Consider the following 19272-nt stretch of genomic DNA (forward strand, 5'->3'; position numbering starts at 1 on the left):
TGATGCGCCACTTTTTATATTATATACCGTGAACTGTGCTTTTCACTCCTTCCCTGACAATTCTTTGTACTGCTTTACCGTTTTTATTTGTAACACTGTTTTGCGAGCACGTTATCATTGTAAACATATTTAGCTGTCAGATTTTTAGCTCTCTTGTATCGGTTTTCTGTTGTCGTTTGTTCAATGACGCCCCCCTTACTCAATGCTCCCCTTGGGAGCTGTAAGGTACTTTGAAATGAAATAAATGAATAAATAGCAGAGTGTAGGCCGATGTGCGGAACAAACTCTTGATGCACGGAAGTCTCTTTGACCTCTCAGGAATATCGAAAGCCCCAGCTGTGCCGAGAGAAGATATTAATATCACTTGCCACTAATAGCATTTGCTGGTGTATCAATTCGTTGTAATAAATATGCATGTTTATTTTATTCATGCTGTGTCAATTATTTCCCATCCCTCAAAACAAACAAATAAAAGCGACTCAAAACCCCACACGTCTGCGGCCCTGGTCTGTAGTAATGTCGGTCATCTTATTATTTATTTATTTGTTTTTCCAGAGAAGACGCTGAGGGAGACATTTTGTTGCGTTCGCCACATATTAGTGGCTAACTATGGCGTTGTTAGGTGCCAATTGGTTCGGCGAGACGTCGCCGTTTTTAACGCTTTTTTTCGGGTTGTGGTCGTAGAAGCAGCAGCTCGTGCTCGACGAGGCGTTGAGTCGTTCGAACTTCTTCCGCAGCTCCCTCTTCTCCTCCGGCGAAAGAAAGGATGCCTCAATGGCGGCCCGGTTCTTGAAAGAAAAAAGAAAAAACAGCGACGAGTAAGTCAAATAACACCTATTTGTCATTTACACTTCTCACTCTATCTTAAACTACCCGATTCTTTGCCCGTTCCCCCAACTGTGTCATGTACCATTGTCTCGTAAGGGGCCTGCATCTGTGTCGACATACGTCAACGGCAAGCTGCAGCTTGCCTGGTTGGCACGTCGCTGCAACTAGCCGATTTTAACACCTCGACACAAAAGGGATAGAAGTAGTCAGAGGTGAACATTCGCTCTTATATTTTCAGATTAAGGTAATAATAAATTACCGCGAATAGCTTCTCATTTCATCTTGAGCAATCCGATTCTTATGCCCCCCTTGCAAAGTGCGGTACGCGGCACTGATTCACACGTATCAACACGTACATCAGTATACGCCAGCAGCGTACTCACTTTGACTGGTTTGTACAGAGGTCAAGGCAGTGGTGTAGCCGGAAGGAGGAGGAGGAGAGAGGGAGGGACACCGTTCACCCCCTCCCATTTCCACTCTCCAGTCAAGGAGGTGCCTCCCCAAGAAAAAAATTTCTGGCTGCACCACTTCTCCAGAACGCATTAGCCGCGTGCTCCGTACTAGGGTGGCTAGAATTCTAGGCACCCTATTCTTATTTCTCTATCTCTCTCTTTTACTCCCCATTCCCCTCCCCACATGTAGGGCAGCAAACGAGACTCAGCCTGGTTAACCTCCCTGCCTTTACTTTCTCCCTTCCCTTCTCTCTCTCTCTCTCTCTCTCTCTCTCTCTCTCTCTCTCTCTCTCTCTCTCTCTCCTTATTGCGCTAACGACAGCTATAGCGATAACAAATCGTGCGAAACGGCTGCATGCGAGCATGTGCGAAATGCCTTGTCTTCTCTCGCCCTGCTGGTCACATCATGCTCTGGCAGCTGTTTAGCCGTCAGGAAAGCGTTCCAGATAAGTGTCTTTACCTGTGTACATAATTGTAACCAGCAGCTTTCTACGGCACAATGCTAAATGAACAACAGTCAGATATATAGCTGCACTCTTATATTTGAAAACTGTAAAATAATAAGACAGCACCTCTAACAGCTCCCTTGTGAGGTACTTGAGCTTTCAGCATCTTGTCACGTGAAGAATCACGCCTGAGGTGCCCGTCCGCTTCATTTGGCATAATAACTAAATTTTTTTCATTGCTGATCGATTTGCCTTTGTGCGTGCCTTCGACATGTGTTTATACGGCGCTTTCAGAAGTAAAGCACCTCGTTGCAGCATTCTGTCTTTTCTCTTAGTTCTGTGTCCTGTGTCGCGCTGTTAAAACTTGGGGCCGCATTCACAAAGCGTCTCATTCATTATCTTTGCCTTTGACTGGCCGCTTTGACTAATAACGCGCCCAGCATCAAAATTGACTGGAAGTAGTTCTTACGAACAATTCTAGCATATGAACGTTTCGTGACTATAGGAGTCCAAGTCTTGCGAGGTTGTAATTAATTGTCCTCTCTTATCGAAATGGACACTATCGTACCCACTAGCAGGAGTAAAACCTATTTGGTATTGCTGCACAGATAGCAGCTTACATATGGAATAAAGGCCTGCGGATAAACTATTGGTTAACAGATATCACGTGATTCGCCACACTGACAACCTTTCTTGATTCAGAGCAGAATAATTTTTTATCTTGTTCTTTTTATTTGTTTTGCTTCCCCTATTGTTTCGTCGTTGTTTTTCTTGGCTAAGTTTGTGAGGTAACTGGCCTCTTCGGTGGTAAAACTTCATTCATACGCAGCTAAAAAAAAAAAGGAAGTGATGAAATGTTGGTTATATAAGTATAAATACTATTTACACAATGATAAAGAAAGAGAGAAAAACCAACGACAATGTTTAGTAAGATTAACAATTCACCTCGCACGTGTGAGCCATGTTCACACGCTACTCAGAGTTCACAATGTTCACAGTCACTTAGACACGCATTGAGAGATATAAGCCCAACAGATCCGTAACGTTAATTATCTTAATTTTTGGCGTCGCTGTTTGTCTAACTTACATATGTATTGTTCCAACCCAACAGCACTCCGCCATAAGTATAGTGTTTACATGAATGCGACTAGTGGCACATATGTCATTTCTAGCGCATCGCACCTCTGTAAACGGCGCTAATGCACCAGGAGGTCGAATCAAATTAATGCGACAGGAGGGCGTAGTTCGAGACGCGGTAAGTCGCCTCACATGGTGCATGTAAATGCGGCCTAATCGCATCGAAGGTTAGAGATAAAATAGTGATATGGCAGCCCGTGTGTGTCCTTCCCCCCCCCCCCCCCCCCCCTCCTCAGTGCCTAAATGCACTTGCCGTAAACAAGTTCCAACTTGCTTCGGACGAAGGGAAATGCGCCATGTGATAAAGCTGTCACACAGGATTACCGTGTCGTGCTAACAAATGCGGTGCGCTATACTGTCGCATTCATATACACGCAGTTGCAATCAGCGCTCGTATTCACGACAAAGTGCGTTTCAAATGTCCGTAAGAGCAGGCCTCGCTAATCGTAATGTTGGAGATATCATTGGCGAAAACATTCGTCCAACGGTGGAGACTTCATGAAAACGAAACGCTTCGTGATTTCGGCCCTTGGTTCGCATACTGAGGGGCTGTTTCCTTCAAGGTCAGATTCAACGTGGTTCAACAGATTCGTTTTTTTTTTTTTTTCCTGCTGAGCGCGAGTTCGTTGCAAAGGCGACTGCAAATTAAATATCGGAAGAAACAGCTGAATGCAAAAGCACCCGCGTATTGACATCGTGGTGCGCGTATAATACGTATCACTATTGTTTGTTTTAGAACTGAGTCGTATATTTCTCGATCATTGATGTAAACGCCGCACTGCATGTCAAGAAAACGCTGATTACGCCGACTGACGCATGCAAAAGCCGCAACCGCTCCTCGTTTGCGTTCGCCAGTGGAAAACAAACCCGAATAAGGTGTCATACACCGCGCGTTTCTTAACAGCGTGGCACCGGAATGTAACCTGTGAGCAACTTGGAGCGGTACCCTGTAAGCTTTCTTTTCATTTGTATATATTAATTTCTTATCGCTCATTCCGCTGAGTGGCCGATCGCGCTGATAAAGCAGGCGCGGCTTCGTGCGTCCCAATGAGGAAAAGGGAAAAACAAAATGGAAGAAGAATCAGATCCAACGCATTTGGTAGAGTCTATGTTAAGCGAATCTTTCTTGGAACGATTCAGTTGAATGCTGTGATAAGAGGCGCATGACGCGTGTAATTTTATCTTATTCCCAACTAACGCGCAAGGGAGTGTTCACCTTTATCTCCCATCGCAGAAGTTTTGCGTTGTTTGGCTTCGGGGTAACACACATGTAAGTGTTGGTCTTCTGCACCATGTCCCAGACTGGCATTTTCGGCAAACAGAAGAAAAACGAGGCGCTCTCACCGACTCCAAGATGTCATCGGGCCGGAATCCCAGCTTCAGCGCCAGTTGGTATTCGTCCGAGATTCTCGTGTGCGTGATGGTTGGGTCGTCCGTGTTCAACGAGTAGCTAGCGCAGTGGTCCCGTAGACTGCACAGAATATAACAACACATAGCAGGCGCATAACCTTTGCGTTCTTCGGGACGGGGCCGCACGTAGAGATGAGCAGGAATGTAGCAATCCCTTTGTCACGATTCTATTCCTTTCTTATCACTCACCGGTTGATTCTAGCGATAACGACGACGAAGCGCCATTCGGCCTACTGACGAAGCGTGCGAAGGAAACGAATTGGAATAGAATCGTTACATTATTACGGCTATGGTCGCCCAAGCGCTCATCCCAATCGCGGATACGGGTGCTCGAGAAAGGCATGATGCACGCACTGGGAAAACTTCGGCTTCGACACTGCTGGGCAATTCAAGCGCTTTTTATGAACGAATAAGGTAGAATCATCCATCGCTCACGACCGGCTCGTCATGATAATAAACGTAGGCGGAGCGCAGCTCCGACGAACGACGATGCGTGAAGAGATAAACAAAAAAAATTGGAAGAAAATATTTTGATTACTCCGGCCTTGTTCACTCGACCTGTTGAACAAACAGCACTGGCAACGTGGCTACGCGCGGAGACAACACGTGCGCTGAGTTGTTGTTTTGCCGTAGTCCCGTTGCCTGCACTCTTTGTTCAGTATGTCGATGTTCCACCAACTATCCTCACTTAGCACTCTTGTCCTGTTCTCTTCACTTTTTTTTCTTAAACGCGCTGGATTTATACATCAATGCCAGGTTCCCAACTACCCCACCCTTACGTGTTAATTATACCCTGTTTTCTCGATAACGTCCACTGCTTACTTCAACCCAAGTTCCATGACAATTCTCAAAACGTTTAGGTCAACAACAAAAACACCGCCACCTGCTGTTGCGTATGTGAAATGAATAAGGCACAATAAAAGTGGTGAGGCGTTCTACGTACGTATAAGCGAATAACGCGGGGTGCGAAGACGTGGCGTATAGCTGCACTAACGTTGCGCTAGACTTCTTCGAGTACTCTGCCGAGTACGCACCAGAGCATGGGATGCCTCTCTCCGGGGCTCACGGCTCCAGTGAGGTAGCTGCTGTTGGGGCAGACCTCGAAGTGGATGTTCTTGGATATAGCCAGCTTGAAGGCGTCGCCACCGTCGCGCATAGCGGCGTAACCGTGCCCGATGCGCTCCGTGCGCAGTTCTTCGATGGCCCTGGAGACATTGCTGGCCGGACCTGCCTCGCCCGCGTGCGCCGTCCGGTGCACGCCCAGGGTGGCTGCTCTCTGGATTACGAGAGAGAGAGAGAGAGCTCATTAACGAAACTCAGAGAATTCTGCCAGTGTGTACGTAGGCAGCTACGTGCTACACTAGACAGGGAAGGGAATCTGTGACAGAAAAGTTCCAGAAGGGCGAGGACGAAAAAGAAAAGAAAAAGCACGAAAATAAAAGAGCATGGTCCGTACAGGTGAGGCAGAGAGGACGGTGTTGATGTGGATACGCTAGAGAGAGACAGAGAAAGCAAATAGTGGAAAGGTAGGATGGTCAACGAGACGAGCATCCTGTTTGCTACCCTGCGCAGGCGCTTAGAAAAATGGAGAGTAGAGAAAGGAAACGGGAAAGAGTGAATCTGTGTGGCCTTCTGTGCATCCTTGCGCATACACATAGTTATGCTAGAGCTTCTAAATTAAGCTGATGTCTTGCAGGAATGAGAACAGAAAATTCAAACTTACCTTTGTTTTGAAGAAGGCGCAGGACCTAGTATGCTTTTTAGATATAGTCGTTCTTGGAAAGCAGACTCTATTCTACTAAAATAACATGTCCTCTTGTCCCTGTAGCTTAACATTAAATTAAAGCGTTCTAAATAACGGGAAGGCCTGCTTCTAATACCTTCCCTTCTTGCCTGACATCTCTTTCTGACTCTACGGTAAATCAGTATTTTTTTAAATTTTTATACTTTCTAATGTTTTACTAATATAGTAGGTATATCAGCCCTGCCATCCTACTCATTCAGCCAGAAGCGGAGAAGCGCGCGAAAAATACTCAGCTTATCGACTGGCAGTTTGGCGGTCTCGTAACCACCATTTCAAGAACAGCAGTTTCAAATACGAGCACAAGTGAAAGAGGTAATAAGCATGCTAGAATACGAAAAACATGTATGATTACCCGTATGCTATTGAGCCAATATAGCAATATATTACCCCCCCCCCCCCTAATAGAAAGGCCCTGCGCACGCCTATGGCATGAGCTAATCAACTTTGAGTAGCGTGCATGCATGCAAGCAAACTCATCTAATGCAGCACGCGCTTGTTTCAATATGCAGCGCACTAATGTCTTTAGATCATCGCGAACTGAAGTTCAGATAAGTGCAACTGCGGTGAAGTTCAAGAATCATTACGACTATGTGACACCAAGTCGTCTTTAGATCCTATAGAAAAAGAGTTGCGATCTGGGTCAGTTCGTGCATGTTCTTGAGATATAAACCAGTCAAAATACGAAGAACACAGGAGAGACGTAACACACACAACGACCGGACTAACAACTGCGTTTTATTGAAAAAACCTGTCTCCCAGGAAAACCAGGCGAGCATACGCAGCAGAAGAGCCAAACCACACACAACACAACGTTGACTGCAAAGCATACCAAGTAGCTACTAGCGCCAGTGCGATAAGAAACTTAGCTCCTTCTGCATCAGTGAGATAGAAGTTGTGCTGATGCAATTATCCCCTTGCATGCTCATGTGATACGCTTCGAGAATTTCACGATCCTTCTTGCTCTTGCCTCTATCAAAAATTTTTGCATTAGAAAAATTCGTCATTGTCCTTCGTATTTGGCTGGTTTATATCTCAAGAATATGCATCCTATAACGTTACTTTGATAAGATGGATAACTATTTATTTCCCCCATCCACGCGTCTGGAGCTGCAATGTTCTGCAGTCATATAGATGTGCACATACATAATTTCTGACGTTTCACAAAAACATCTAACCTTTGTGTCGAAGCCTCAAGTTGAGGACATCGGCAGCTGGGGTATGCACTACGGTGTCCTAACGGCCAAAACATGTGCAGTGCCCGGTCGTTAAACCCCCCAAATTATTAAGGCGGGTAAGGAACGTTATAATTAAGTGTTTGTGGAGATGACTTCTAGTTCACTCAACACGGGTTTCTACACATAGTCCTACGCTTTCTTCTCTTCATACGTTCTCCCAAACGGTAGCCGTTTAAGCACAGCAGTCGGACAAGACACATTATATTGTGCGAGCGCTCTATCGAAAGACTGTTCCTGTCTCTCGTGGAGCAGTCTTTCGATAGAGCTCAAGATGGGGAGCAGTCGATAGGGAACAGATAGGGAACAGCACACGCTGGGCGAGCCAGCCTTCGCACCTGGAACGCCTTGATGACTTCAGGGTGCAGGATCTCCTCTCCCTCCGTTTCGGTCCTCTTGGGCGCGAACACTCCACACACGTCCATTCCGACGACGCCTTGCTTGCGGTACTCGTGGCACAGGCTGACCACTTCCTCCGCCCACTCTGAAGGACAATGACCGTTTCCTGCTGATACGCTTTAATCATTGACACGTGTTTGCGGAGAAAGGCAGAAAGGTGTAGCGAGCTGGTCAGTGCTCGTGGTTTCAAAAACTTGGCGTAAAGAATAAGCGCACGTGAGAGCAACCAAATAAGGAACGCAATGACACCGCTCCTGGTTTGTGTCCTCTTTCGTTCCTCTCGTTTCCTATACGCCCAACGTTTTCAAACCATGAAGGTTAGAGGAAAATGCTGGCGCCGTGAAACAGTTATTTCTTTGCTCTCGAACAAAACAACACAATGTACTGAACGCATCTATGTGCACATGATTCTTCATGGTTCTTCAGTAAGCACCGAATAAGTCCCCACCACCGTAAATAATCACGAGGGACGTGTTTCACGCAACTAACCGAAGCAACAGCGAGAGAAATGGCACACATGTACATACAATATGTGCACGAACAGGCCCATGCTAACGATTGTGGGCAAAATATGAAATATACATTTGCATAAACAGTATTATGTACACATCAACATACATGTGCATGTGTAAACGTGAATAACTTCATGCGGTCCTTTGTGCAGAAAACGGCGGCTGAACGTATGCTTTCTAATGTTGAACAACAATGTAAATTGGCTCCGGATTTTTTCTAAATTAACCAGCGCGCGCTTTTGCTTTGTGCTTGTTGGCTGCGGCGTAAACAACACTTCCAGGTCGAAGGGCCTGGGATATATGATTGTTACTTCAGAAATATTTTTAACTTTATTTTTGTAGAACTGATACAAGTGGCAGTTGACGTTATCAACCATTAAAGAAAGTGAGCTTGTCGCGATACGGCTGTCTCAGAGTGGCGTAAGAATACCACTGCGCATAAGAAAACTTTTTTTTCGTAACTAAAAATGAAAAGCTGGACTCAAAGAGATTATTCCCTTTTTTCCCTGCAAGAATTGCATTCATTTGGCCGTCGCCGTGCTCGTCTAGGCTCTATAAGTTGTAATCAATTAGCTTGTCGTTCGTAAGAACTACTCGATATCAAATAGAAACGTGAGAGATCAATCATCTTGTTACCTATTTAGAATCAATAAGATTGCCCGTGCAAAAGTAGGATATGGTCATGTGCAGCTGGCAAAAAGAATCAGAGCCTTTATAAGCTCTTTTTTTGGTCAAGTGACCGCCATATAAAGTCACAAAGATTTGGCAGGGCACTACAAGCATTGCGCCGATGCATACAAATATATTTGCTATTGTATTTCGTTCCACATATGAACTTTTTGTAGACATTATTTGCCATTGCCATTGCACATTGATTATAGCCCAAATTTATCTTTAAACTTGGCTTACTTCATTATCAAGGTTCTTGTGTTGTCTGTTTAAGCAAAACAGGAATGGGAAGAGGATCTGGAAAGTGGTTGACACACTGTCGTGCATTCATGTCTTTCATAAGCCGCCTACACGAGACAGTTATATATATTCCGCATAAGTCATTGTCTGAATAAACAACTTAAAGAATGTTTACTTCCCTACCTTTTCATTATTCCGGTGTCTCCTAAGCTTTGCATGATGCGTAACCAGGCCCGACAAGTAGGCCGTTTAGACAACTTTTCCATTCTGTGTGTTGCGTAATTTCATTATTGGACAAATCGGCCATCGAATAATTTACAGTCGACGCGTGAGCTATTGGCGAAGTGAACTAAAACTGAGTGAGAGAAAAGAGACGAGAAAGGCCGGGAAGCCTAATTTGAAAAGAACCATCCGTTCGCTACCCATCACGTGGGAGGGTGGAGGGGCGACAGAAAAATGTAAAGGAAAGCCAGGGAAGCGCGTGCACAAATGCAAGCGGGTCAGTGTTCCGGTCGTTTAAGTTACTTGAACGCAAAAAAGCTCAGTAGTGCTTTTATATCCTTCTGGGGCGACGATCGTCGTATATATATAGGCCAGCATTGCAGGATCGTCTGCCCCGAAATGTGCTTGCATGATTGTGTGCTGCAGCGAGGACGACGGCACCGAACTAGCCTCGACTACGACACTGTTCTAACCACGTGGGAAACTGTGCAATCCAACAGCTCAGCTCACGTGCCTCTACCCGCACTTGCGCGAATGCATGGTCACATGTACAGTGCGAACCTGACACGGACACTTGCTCCTGTGTCCCTATCAAGTTTCCCTATATTTTTTTTTTAATTCAGGTACCCTAAAGGCCCTTTTACAGGCATTACATAGGGGGTTACTAAACATTGCATAACATGTTACGGTGAATAAATAATGATAACGAGCGCCATTTGCTGATAACATAACTTGATAAAACATACTGAAAAATACACTGCAAACACTGAGAACATATTGGAAAAAGTAGAACTAAAATGGTATACTTGCAACAATAGAGAATAATACAATTCTAAGCAGTCGGCACAATGCAATTCTAACAGTCGGCGCACAATAAGCACTTCAGTTTGCAAACAATAGCGTTGTGGTTATTGACAGCAACGATTTCCGCAGGCAGCTTATACCAATGGTAAATGGCAAGGAACAATGGCGAATGACGCATAAGCTTGGTACGAGCGATCTCTGGTTGTACTTTAAAGCTGTGGTCTGATCGGGGAAGTTTTCACAGGATCGTACCAACTGGCCCGATCGCGTTGCTTGCGCGATTAGGTCGTGCGCATGCATCCACGCGTACCCGGTTTGTCCCTGAAGCAGGCCAGCACCAGCCTCAGCATGATGCCGTGCTCTTTCTCGGCTCGCCGGAATCCTTCGAGCACTGCCTGGACCGCGTCGGCGGCCGTGTGGACAGTGGGGGTTCCCGCGCTCAGCTGTAGCGTCGTGTGCTGGCAGGCCATCAGGTGGGGGAAGAGTCGCATCTCGCTGTATATGACTCCCTGGTTCGCCTGGTCCTCGCCCACCTCGAAGGCGACCCGCTCCAGAGCGACGCGGTCGCCCCTGCACGTGTGGCCATCCCGGCATGTCGTTGTGGTACCCCATCAATCACCGTTTCCAGAAAACATTCCTCTCTACTTTTCTACGAGGGTACGCTTAGGCAGTAACCTGGGAGGTTGAAAGAGAAAAGGAAACTTGAAAGGAACAGACATCCTCGGGACTCCGTTGCCACCGATAAAGGGCATTCGGCAACACGGGGGCACCACTAGAGTTACTGTATAGGCTCCCTAAAGCCTGATAGGCTCACTAAAGGGAGCATATACGGTATCTGCGGGGCACAAGCTTACTCTACTGTCCCTGTCAGTTTTCTATACGGAAGAATTCATATGTATATATATTTTTTTCTTTCCCTCTCTCTTTTTTTTCGCGCAAGAACAAGAACAAGTTTAAGAAAATGGGCAACACAATAGATATTCCGAGGCGCCGTCGCTACGTCTCAAGGTTATAAAGTAACTTGCGCTATCTACGCTCCTCGTAATGTACGAGATGACGCAGCATATACCTAACCCGCAATTGCAACTTCTTTGCACTCCAAAGGAGCGTCGTAATGACTGCATTAAATGTACTTACCACGTAGGTAACACGTTGAGCTACATGTATTTGTACGGTGGACTGTAGAGCCACCCGTGCGTCCCACGCTCTGCTGTTAACTTTTCTGCGACACTCTGGTCTCAACGAGATACTTTAATTTTGTATGGTGTGTCAGGTGTGTGTTTAGTGTCGTATGTTATACACGTGTAGGCAAAGCTACCGCCAGGCAAACCTCTCCAGCCTTCAATAAAGAGCCTTCAATAAGAGGTTTCACTTAATTTTGATAACTGTTTCTATTTCTCAATAAAGGAAATCTATCCATCTATCTATCTATCTATCTATCTATCTATCTATCTATCTATCTATCTATCTATCTATCTATCTATCTATCTATCTATCTATCTATCTATCTATCTATCTATCTATCTATCTATCTATCTATCTATCTACAGTTGCCGTTTATCTGTTCCGTAGATGACTAACTTTCTGCTCTCCAACGCGCGAAGAGTGGGACCAAATCAGACTCATGGTTGTGCGGCCTCGGAACAGCGAGACCTTTTTCTCTTTCCATTCAATCAAGATATCTTGCTTCGCGCTACTAGATCATTGCCCGTCGGAGGTGCTTGTATTGCGGCCTTCTGTACAGTATAGCAGTGTATTTAGGGGCTAGTAGGTGAGTATATAGTAGCTGTTTGCGTGGATCGCTTGGCTGACGCAGTACAGGAGGAAGAGAAGAAATGCGTGTCCCTTCTTCTAAGCAGAGCTCGTAAACATTGACACTGTCTGTTACCACGTTGCCGCCATGCTCATGACCCACGCTAGTCGCAGATGCTATTATTACGCAGTTATACTAAAAAAAAACTGTTTCGCACATGGCCCGGCGAAATAGTTTGCTTGCATCGTACGGTTGTCCTCACTGAACTAGTTATCACATAATAATTCGTTTCCAGGAGCAAAATGTCACCAATTATTTGTGCGTGGATAGACAAGATAAGCACACCGCCCCTCTGAACTGACTATAAATATACGTATTTGCGGGATGAAGCTAGCGTTGTTCATTGCATCAGTTTTTGCACAAACGTACAAGGCGAAACCAATGAACAAAGGCCAGCGTTCTCCTATATATAATATTATTTATCGGAGTATTAAAAGTGGATAGCGGAAATAGCAGAGCAATAACACTCTTGGCCATCAAGTGGTTCCGTTGACTGCGTAGTGCGTAGGTTGTGCGATAGAAAAAGTACATAGGCTGTACCGAGTGGCTGGTGGCACCTGCCATCGGCCACTCGTTTTAATCTGGCTAATAACAGGTCAGTGACCGTATTCGCAAAGCTTTTCATTCGTAAGTGTTTACCGTGGATCGGCTGCCTTCGCTACTACTATGTCAGACACGACAGATGGTTATCTGCCTTTGGGAACAGACTCGGCATAAGAAATATTTGTTGCGATCAATATTCTTTACCTACTTCAGGCACTTTGAGGCTGCCTATCTATCTATCTATCTATCTATCTATCTATCTATCTATCTATCTATCTATCTATCTATCTATCTATCTATCTATCTATCTATCTATCTATCTATCTATCTATCTATCTATCTATCTATCTATCTGTCTCTGTCTGTCTGTCTGTCTGTCTGTCTGTCTGTCTGTCTGTCTGTCTGTCTGTCTGTCTGTCTGTCTAGTCTCTTACGTCAACCCAGCGGGTCAGGTTATCTATCAGCTTGGGCCACTAGGTATGTGTAAGTAAAAATGATGCCGTTCGTGTCATTCCATCATCGTCATTACAGCTTCGTTTTCTGACTCTCGTCATGTCGTCATCGTGGTCGCGCGTTTCACGCCGACCGAGTGAACGAAGTTGTCCAATAGCTTTGACCACTGCATACGTAAGTACTCGAATTTGCGACGGCGTCGCGGTCGTTCCATCCCCGTCATTCCAGTTTCGTCATCCGAATCTCGTCGTGCCGTCCTTGCCCCGCCATCACCGTCATACAGACTTCAGGTACTCGTTGTCGTGCCATCGTCGCCATGCCGTCAGGGTCATTTCCTGATCATCCTTCCAGCTTCGTCACCTGGTTTTCGTCCTGTCATCGTCGTCATGCATTTCACGCCGAACCAGTGAACTAAATTTTCTGATAGCTTGGGCCACAGGACGTGTGCTCTTGGTTGTGACGCCGTCGTGGCCGTTGCATCACCGTCATTGCAGCTTGGTCATCCGACTCCCGTCATGCTGTCATCGTCACGCCATTGTCGTCACATAGTCAGTGTGCATTCGCAGTCGTACGGTCGTCGTGATGCCATCGTGGTTGTTCCATCGACGTGATTCCAATTTCGTCATCTTACTCTCGCCATGCCGTCGTCGTCACCGCTTTTCACGCCGACTCAGTGAACCCAGTTGTCTAATAGCTTGAGCCGCTAGGCACGTCCGCGTGCTCGTGATAGCGGCGAGGTCGTTGCATCGTCTTCATTCCATCTTTTATCATCAGACTCTCGTCGAGCCGTCCTCGTCACGCCATCTTCGTCCTAGAGTCGGAGTCGTACAGTCGTCGTCATGTATTCGTTGTTATATCGCCATCATGAGGCCGCTGTAATCGTTCCATCATCGTCATTCTAAATTCGCCATCCGACTCTCCTCATGCCATCATCCTCACGTCATCATCGCCATGCACCCATCCTCGTTCCATTGTCGTCGTGCCGTCGCCGTTCCCATTAACGTCATTATTTCGTCGTCGTTCTATCGTTGTTAAAATTTCGTTGTCATGATGTAGTCGTCGTCATGCCGTCAACTTCATGGCCACCGTTGGCAAGCGAGTGTCATACACCAACGTGAGTAGCCGACACTGGAGAAGCGTGCGTGCGCACATAGCCGAAGCTAAAGTTGAGAATGGTCACTGCAGATTTTAAATAAACGCATCTTCAGCAATAGTGCATAGCTACATTACCCGAATGCTAATCGCATTACCGTCGATAGTCATCGTGGTATGGGTTCCACCAATCTTTTTTTAATAAGGGCTCAGAGCTCAAGTTAACCGAAAAGCTTGATTATATGAGCCCAGGGGAGGGGGAGGGGGGTATTCTGTAAGAGTCCACCTTGTGGACTGTCCATTTCGGCCACTGCTGATTGGATGCAGCTGTACGAGCGAGGAGGAGACGAGCGGCCCTAGCCAATCAGCAGCGGCCGAAATGGACAATCCACTAGGTGGACTCTTACAGAATACCCTCCCCCCTTCCAGAGCTCAAATCCTCACAAACGTTCTTACGATAAAAGTGTTCGTAAGAGCCAATCCTGATGCGGGACATTTACGAAGGCAGCCGGCCTATGCAGAACAACACTTACCAACGAAAAGCTTTGTGAATTCGGCCCCAGGACCCAGCCACTCGTGATGTATTACGAACGAAAGCCTTGGTGATTTTGGCCACAGAAACGTCAGTTTTCTCCGTAGTATATTACCTCTGTACAGGCGCCGTGCATTAAAACATTGTTCGTTAAAACATGACTTCTTGCATTTATTGTGAATCATTGAACGAGGTATTTTTGCAGTTGTGTTGTCGAGTGCTTAGACATAAGTGTACTTACGCCACAACCCTGAGAAAATTCGGCATCTCCTTTAGGTAGTTCTGAAGGGTGCTCCCTCGCTCGGGCTGGGTTTTCAGGATGATGTCTTGAAGACTGCTGTAACCTAGGTCGATATTCTTTGCCCTACAAACAGAAGTTTTCAACCACGCACTTCAGATGCACGCTCTGTGCGTCGGACAGTTAATTCATTTCATTTAAGCTTTAAAAATGCCTTTTTTCTGTTAGTAATTATGAAAATTCGTACTTAGACTTCTTTTATCGCGCTGTAGACATCTAGAAGGCACAAACACGCACAAAAATATATTATACTGCGCATCAGCGGTATTAAATAGTTGAGGGACTGAACTTGGGCACCTTCTGAAATACATCTTCTATGCAATCGTATAACGTTAATAACACCACGTACTGCCAGTTTTTGCATGTTCCGCAGGGGAAGGTCCGAATGCTCAGGCTGGAACCTTTGCTTAGATTTCTCAAATACAACGTGTTCGTGTGTATAGCACATTATCTGCCCGCATGACAAGTGCGCAGGCACTTGTCATGCTGTACCCAAGGTACCCACAACCAGATTCTGATAGCAACTAGTATATCCGAATGTTTTTTATTGTCCTTGTTTTCTACGTATAAACATGCGTCCTCTTGCGCATAATGGTTTGTCATCTACAATAGTGTGATAGGGATATGGCGAGGCAAACCTCTTCATTCTTTGCTAAAGAAAGAAAACTGTGAAAATGCAGAACCACACATTATCGATCTCGCAAAAACCATTATTTTATATTTGGCGTCAAAATATCTGGCGCGTTATGTGTACAATGTATTTGTGACTCGGTGCATTCAGCGCTATGTGTATATGTGTTCAAAACAAATAATAATAACAATAATTCAGCGCTGATGTTGACACGGTCTATCGGGAGAAAACTGCGACACCAAAACGGAGTGACAATGACAGTTGCCAAAGGGGGCATTTATTGCAAGTTTCTTTATTTAGTGAAAAGCGAAGGGTACTCAACTGAGCCAGCTCCCAGATGGTGGTGTGCCGCAAATGTCCCTCCAAGTGACTGTGGAGCATGATCTGGAAAAGTCACAGAGACTGGCACTACGTCAACGGTTTCTTTTGGCTGGTTAATAACCCAGAATTCCACGCACAGTCATTTAATGGCATGCTAAGTGAAAATGCTAATGACGATGTTGTAAGAAAACCTATCATGCAACTGAGATTAAGATGATTCGGTGGATAATAACCGGTCATGTAACGCGAATATAACCGGGGTTTTCTTACAGTGACAAAATGCGTGCCAAACGCATTCGTAGACGACAGAATCAAAAATCTTGTTCTTGTTCTCTAGTGAAATGGCGCAACCCACACTGTGGGATCGGCCATGAATCGGGCGGTGAAGGAAATGTTAGCATTCCTTAAATATAAGTTAGGCTGAAATGAAATTAGTATCTTGCAATTGGGAATTTAAAGTGTCTACTGTTACAGGTATGAATAATCAATTAGCTAGATATTTTTGTGAATTTTGTGAACATTATAAGTATTTTGAAGAATCTTAACATGCTATTCGTTTTTTCTCACGCAGAAAGATGCAGAATGCTTGCAAAACGTTCCTGTGGCTGTAAGCCAGTAGGGTAGCCCCAAAGGAAAGAGTTATAGGAAAAGTCAAATTCAAGCCAAGATTTTGGATGGGTTCTTCTAAAAATATTTTCCGTTGAATAATGAAACGTCGGCATGTCAAAAAGGAGCGTTCCAGAAACTCACTCTAATTGCATAAAGGGCACAACGGCGATATAGCCAGACCAGACCTGTGGAGGTAGATAGATAGATAGAACAACTTTATTGAAAAATAAAACGCTCAATGGTTGGAGCCCCTAGACCAGGGCCCCACTGGCTTCCGCACGCCGTCTTGCTTGTCGGATGATGGCCCTTTGGACCTCTTCCTGTGAGCTGGACAGCGCCGCCTCCCATTGTGTATGATCCGTAATTTCTGTGTTTGTCTTTTGTGTATATGCCGTGCATGCCCATGAGATGTGGTCTAAGGTTGGCGTAGCTCCGCACCATGGGCATGTGTCCGCATATCTTTCAGGGTGAATTTTATGGAGAATGTGCAGGTTGTTATATGTATACGTTTGTAGCTTTCTCCATATAACCTGTTCTTCCTTACTGAGGTTCTTATCTGGGGGTGGTAGCTTCATTCTATTTTCTCTGTGGAGGTAAAAGTTCGGTGGGGGGACTCGGCACCGTAGTCTTGTAATTGTTACTTCACTTTTTCTAGAAGAGCACCATTTGTTGTTCCAAGGAAAACCAAGTCAGATGTTGCCATTGATGATTGCGCAAATTGATTTGTAGTAGTATATTTTCTGAATCGCGCCGCAGTGATGAAATCTGACGAATGTAAAATGGGGATTATAGGACCATCGTAGGATGCTACTGCGAGTGTATCTGTATATTCGTTTCAGGCTAGGCCTTTGTGACCTAGCACCCACACCAAACCAACGAGACGTAAGTGTCTTGGGAGAAGAGAATAGAGAGTTTTTAATGAATCTGGCGATTTGGGTGTGGTTAGTGAAGAACAGGCAGAATTATGCAGATCCATTGCACGTGCACGTAGGAATCTATGTGAAACTAAGTTTAGTAAAGTAGTGCGTTCTATAAACCCTGTACAGCTGACGGCCATGCGAACAATCGTGTTCACTTTCAACCTATGCGGTGAGCAAAATCATGCCATGTTTATGTTCATCCACCACAGAGGTCCCTACTTTAATCTTAGGCAATTTTTTTATGTTAATGCTCACACCACTCGCAACCTATCCCAAAATACAAACACCAAATTAGATATATGCACAGTGTGAGACGTCTGCGCAGCGATGTCACAAGGACGAATGCGGTGTGGGATGCCTGTCGAGGAAGTAATGGTGAGGAGGAAAGCCGTATGCACAGAGAAGTACGACACGTATCCAGCTAGATTTAAGTGCTCCGAGCCTGTTGTGTCGTCGCGAGATGTAGCGATTACGGAGGATTGGCCAAGAATCGGCACACACCCTGTTGCACATGCCGAATGGCTAAGTCAAGCAAAATCAAGTAAATCAAGGAATTTGCTGAGTATATAATGTGCTGTGTTATTAGCAGGCCGGTGTGCTTTAAAGGCTAGAGCCAACATAAAATGTTCTTGTTTTATGCAGCAATATTATTATTTTTTTTTTTTTGCAATGCACGGGTGCACTTACTTGCACTACTCTGTAAGTCGGCCATACAAGGGTTATACAATCCTGTCGGCTGGTACGTAGATTCAGCTTCGTACGTATATCCACAAACATACCCACAGTGACACCCGCCACGGTGGCGTAGCGGCTGCGACGTTGCGCTACTAAGCACGAGGCCGCGGAATCGTATCCCGGCCGCGAAATGCACGGGGGCGAAATGCAAAAAAACGCCTGTGTCCCGTACACTGGGGGTACATTAAGGATACCCCGGCGGTCAAAATTAATCCGGAGTCCCCCCCTACGGCGCGCCTCGTAATTAAATCGTGGTTTTGGCGCGTAAAACACCAGAATTCGATTCAAATATCCACGGAGATACCGACCGATCTAACAGATGACAGCAGGCAGCAGCAGCCACACCAAACCAGAAAAAGTAGGCAGAGAGAACGATTCGCCTTAAATATTAACTTGCCCCACTAACATCTGCGATATATTGTTAAGGCTCCTTACCCGCTCGAGCTTCGCAAAAAAAAAAAAGAAGAAGAAAACACACGCACGAAAAAAAGGAACTTACCTTGAACTTAGGCAGTCCCATGTTTTCTTGTAGTGAAGTAATAACACTGGAAGAGCTTCAGAAACCGTAGCTGTCGAATTTCCGTCACTGTGCGCTATATTAATCGTCAAATGTTCCCGGAATACGTCGAAAATCAAGCTTGGCTCAAATCTGGAACGAGAAGAAAATGTCATGGAAAGTTCTTTATTTTTTGCGAATGCATCAAACGGTTTGGTCACGCTCAGGTTGGTTCACTGAAGTATAACGAGCACTGTACAAGACGCGGCGTAGCAACATTGGTGACTGTGATTCTGTTTGCAAGAAAAAAAACGTCGCAATGTGGTAAATATACTATAGAGCGCAGCAACAAACTGACAACGTTGAGGAAGATACAGGATCCTAGAGGTTAAACTAGCGGTAATTTAAATAAAAACGCAAAATATGCTTTCACCTACGGTTTTGGCGGACACCACTTTTGCAAGCAATTACATTCACCAAATGCATAGTCACCAAACACTTCTTAATTAACTTTTCTTGCTTTCAAGATTAGGGCATAAACTTATATTTGAAAATTCAAGACAATCGTATTTGATGACAGCGTCCCTTTCATTCTCCCACAGTACATCTGTTCCGAGGTATTCATCATCAGATTCGACACTCGTACAACTCATTTCGCATTCAGAGGCGCGAAT

The 19272-nt window shown here is 45.3% G+C and overlaps 1 protein-coding gene across 1 annotated transcript in view; it reads right to left on the bottom strand.

The window, feature by feature from the left end:
- Positions 1-399: 399 nt before the first annotated feature.
- Positions 400-19272, bottom strand: part of LOC126536357 (adenosine deaminase-like) — a 39729-nt gene continuing 20856 nt past the window's right edge. The window contains exons 2-9 of the mRNA XM_050183289.3: positions 18602-18751; positions 15840-15901; positions 14830-14952; positions 10466-10725; positions 7648-7793; positions 5308-5549; positions 4208-4334; positions 400-788 (exon numbers count right to left, since the gene is read on the bottom strand). Of these exons, the coding sequence (XP_050039246.1) occupies positions 597-788; positions 4208-4334; positions 5308-5549; positions 7648-7793; positions 10466-10725; positions 14830-14952; positions 15840-15901; positions 18602-18622 (1173 nt within the window). The 5' untranslated portion in view covers positions 18623-18751 and the 3' untranslated portion in view covers positions 400-596. The remainder of the gene's footprint in view (positions 789-4207; positions 4335-5307; positions 5550-7647; positions 7794-10465; positions 10726-14829; positions 14953-15839; positions 15902-18601; positions 18752-19272) is intronic.

This window comes from Dermacentor andersoni, chromosome 4 (genome assembly GCF_023375885.2).
Source record: "Dermacentor andersoni chromosome 4, qqDerAnde1_hic_scaffold, whole genome shotgun sequence".
NCBI classification, from domain to species: domain Eukaryota; kingdom Metazoa; phylum Arthropoda; class Arachnida; order Ixodida; family Ixodidae; genus Dermacentor; species Dermacentor andersoni.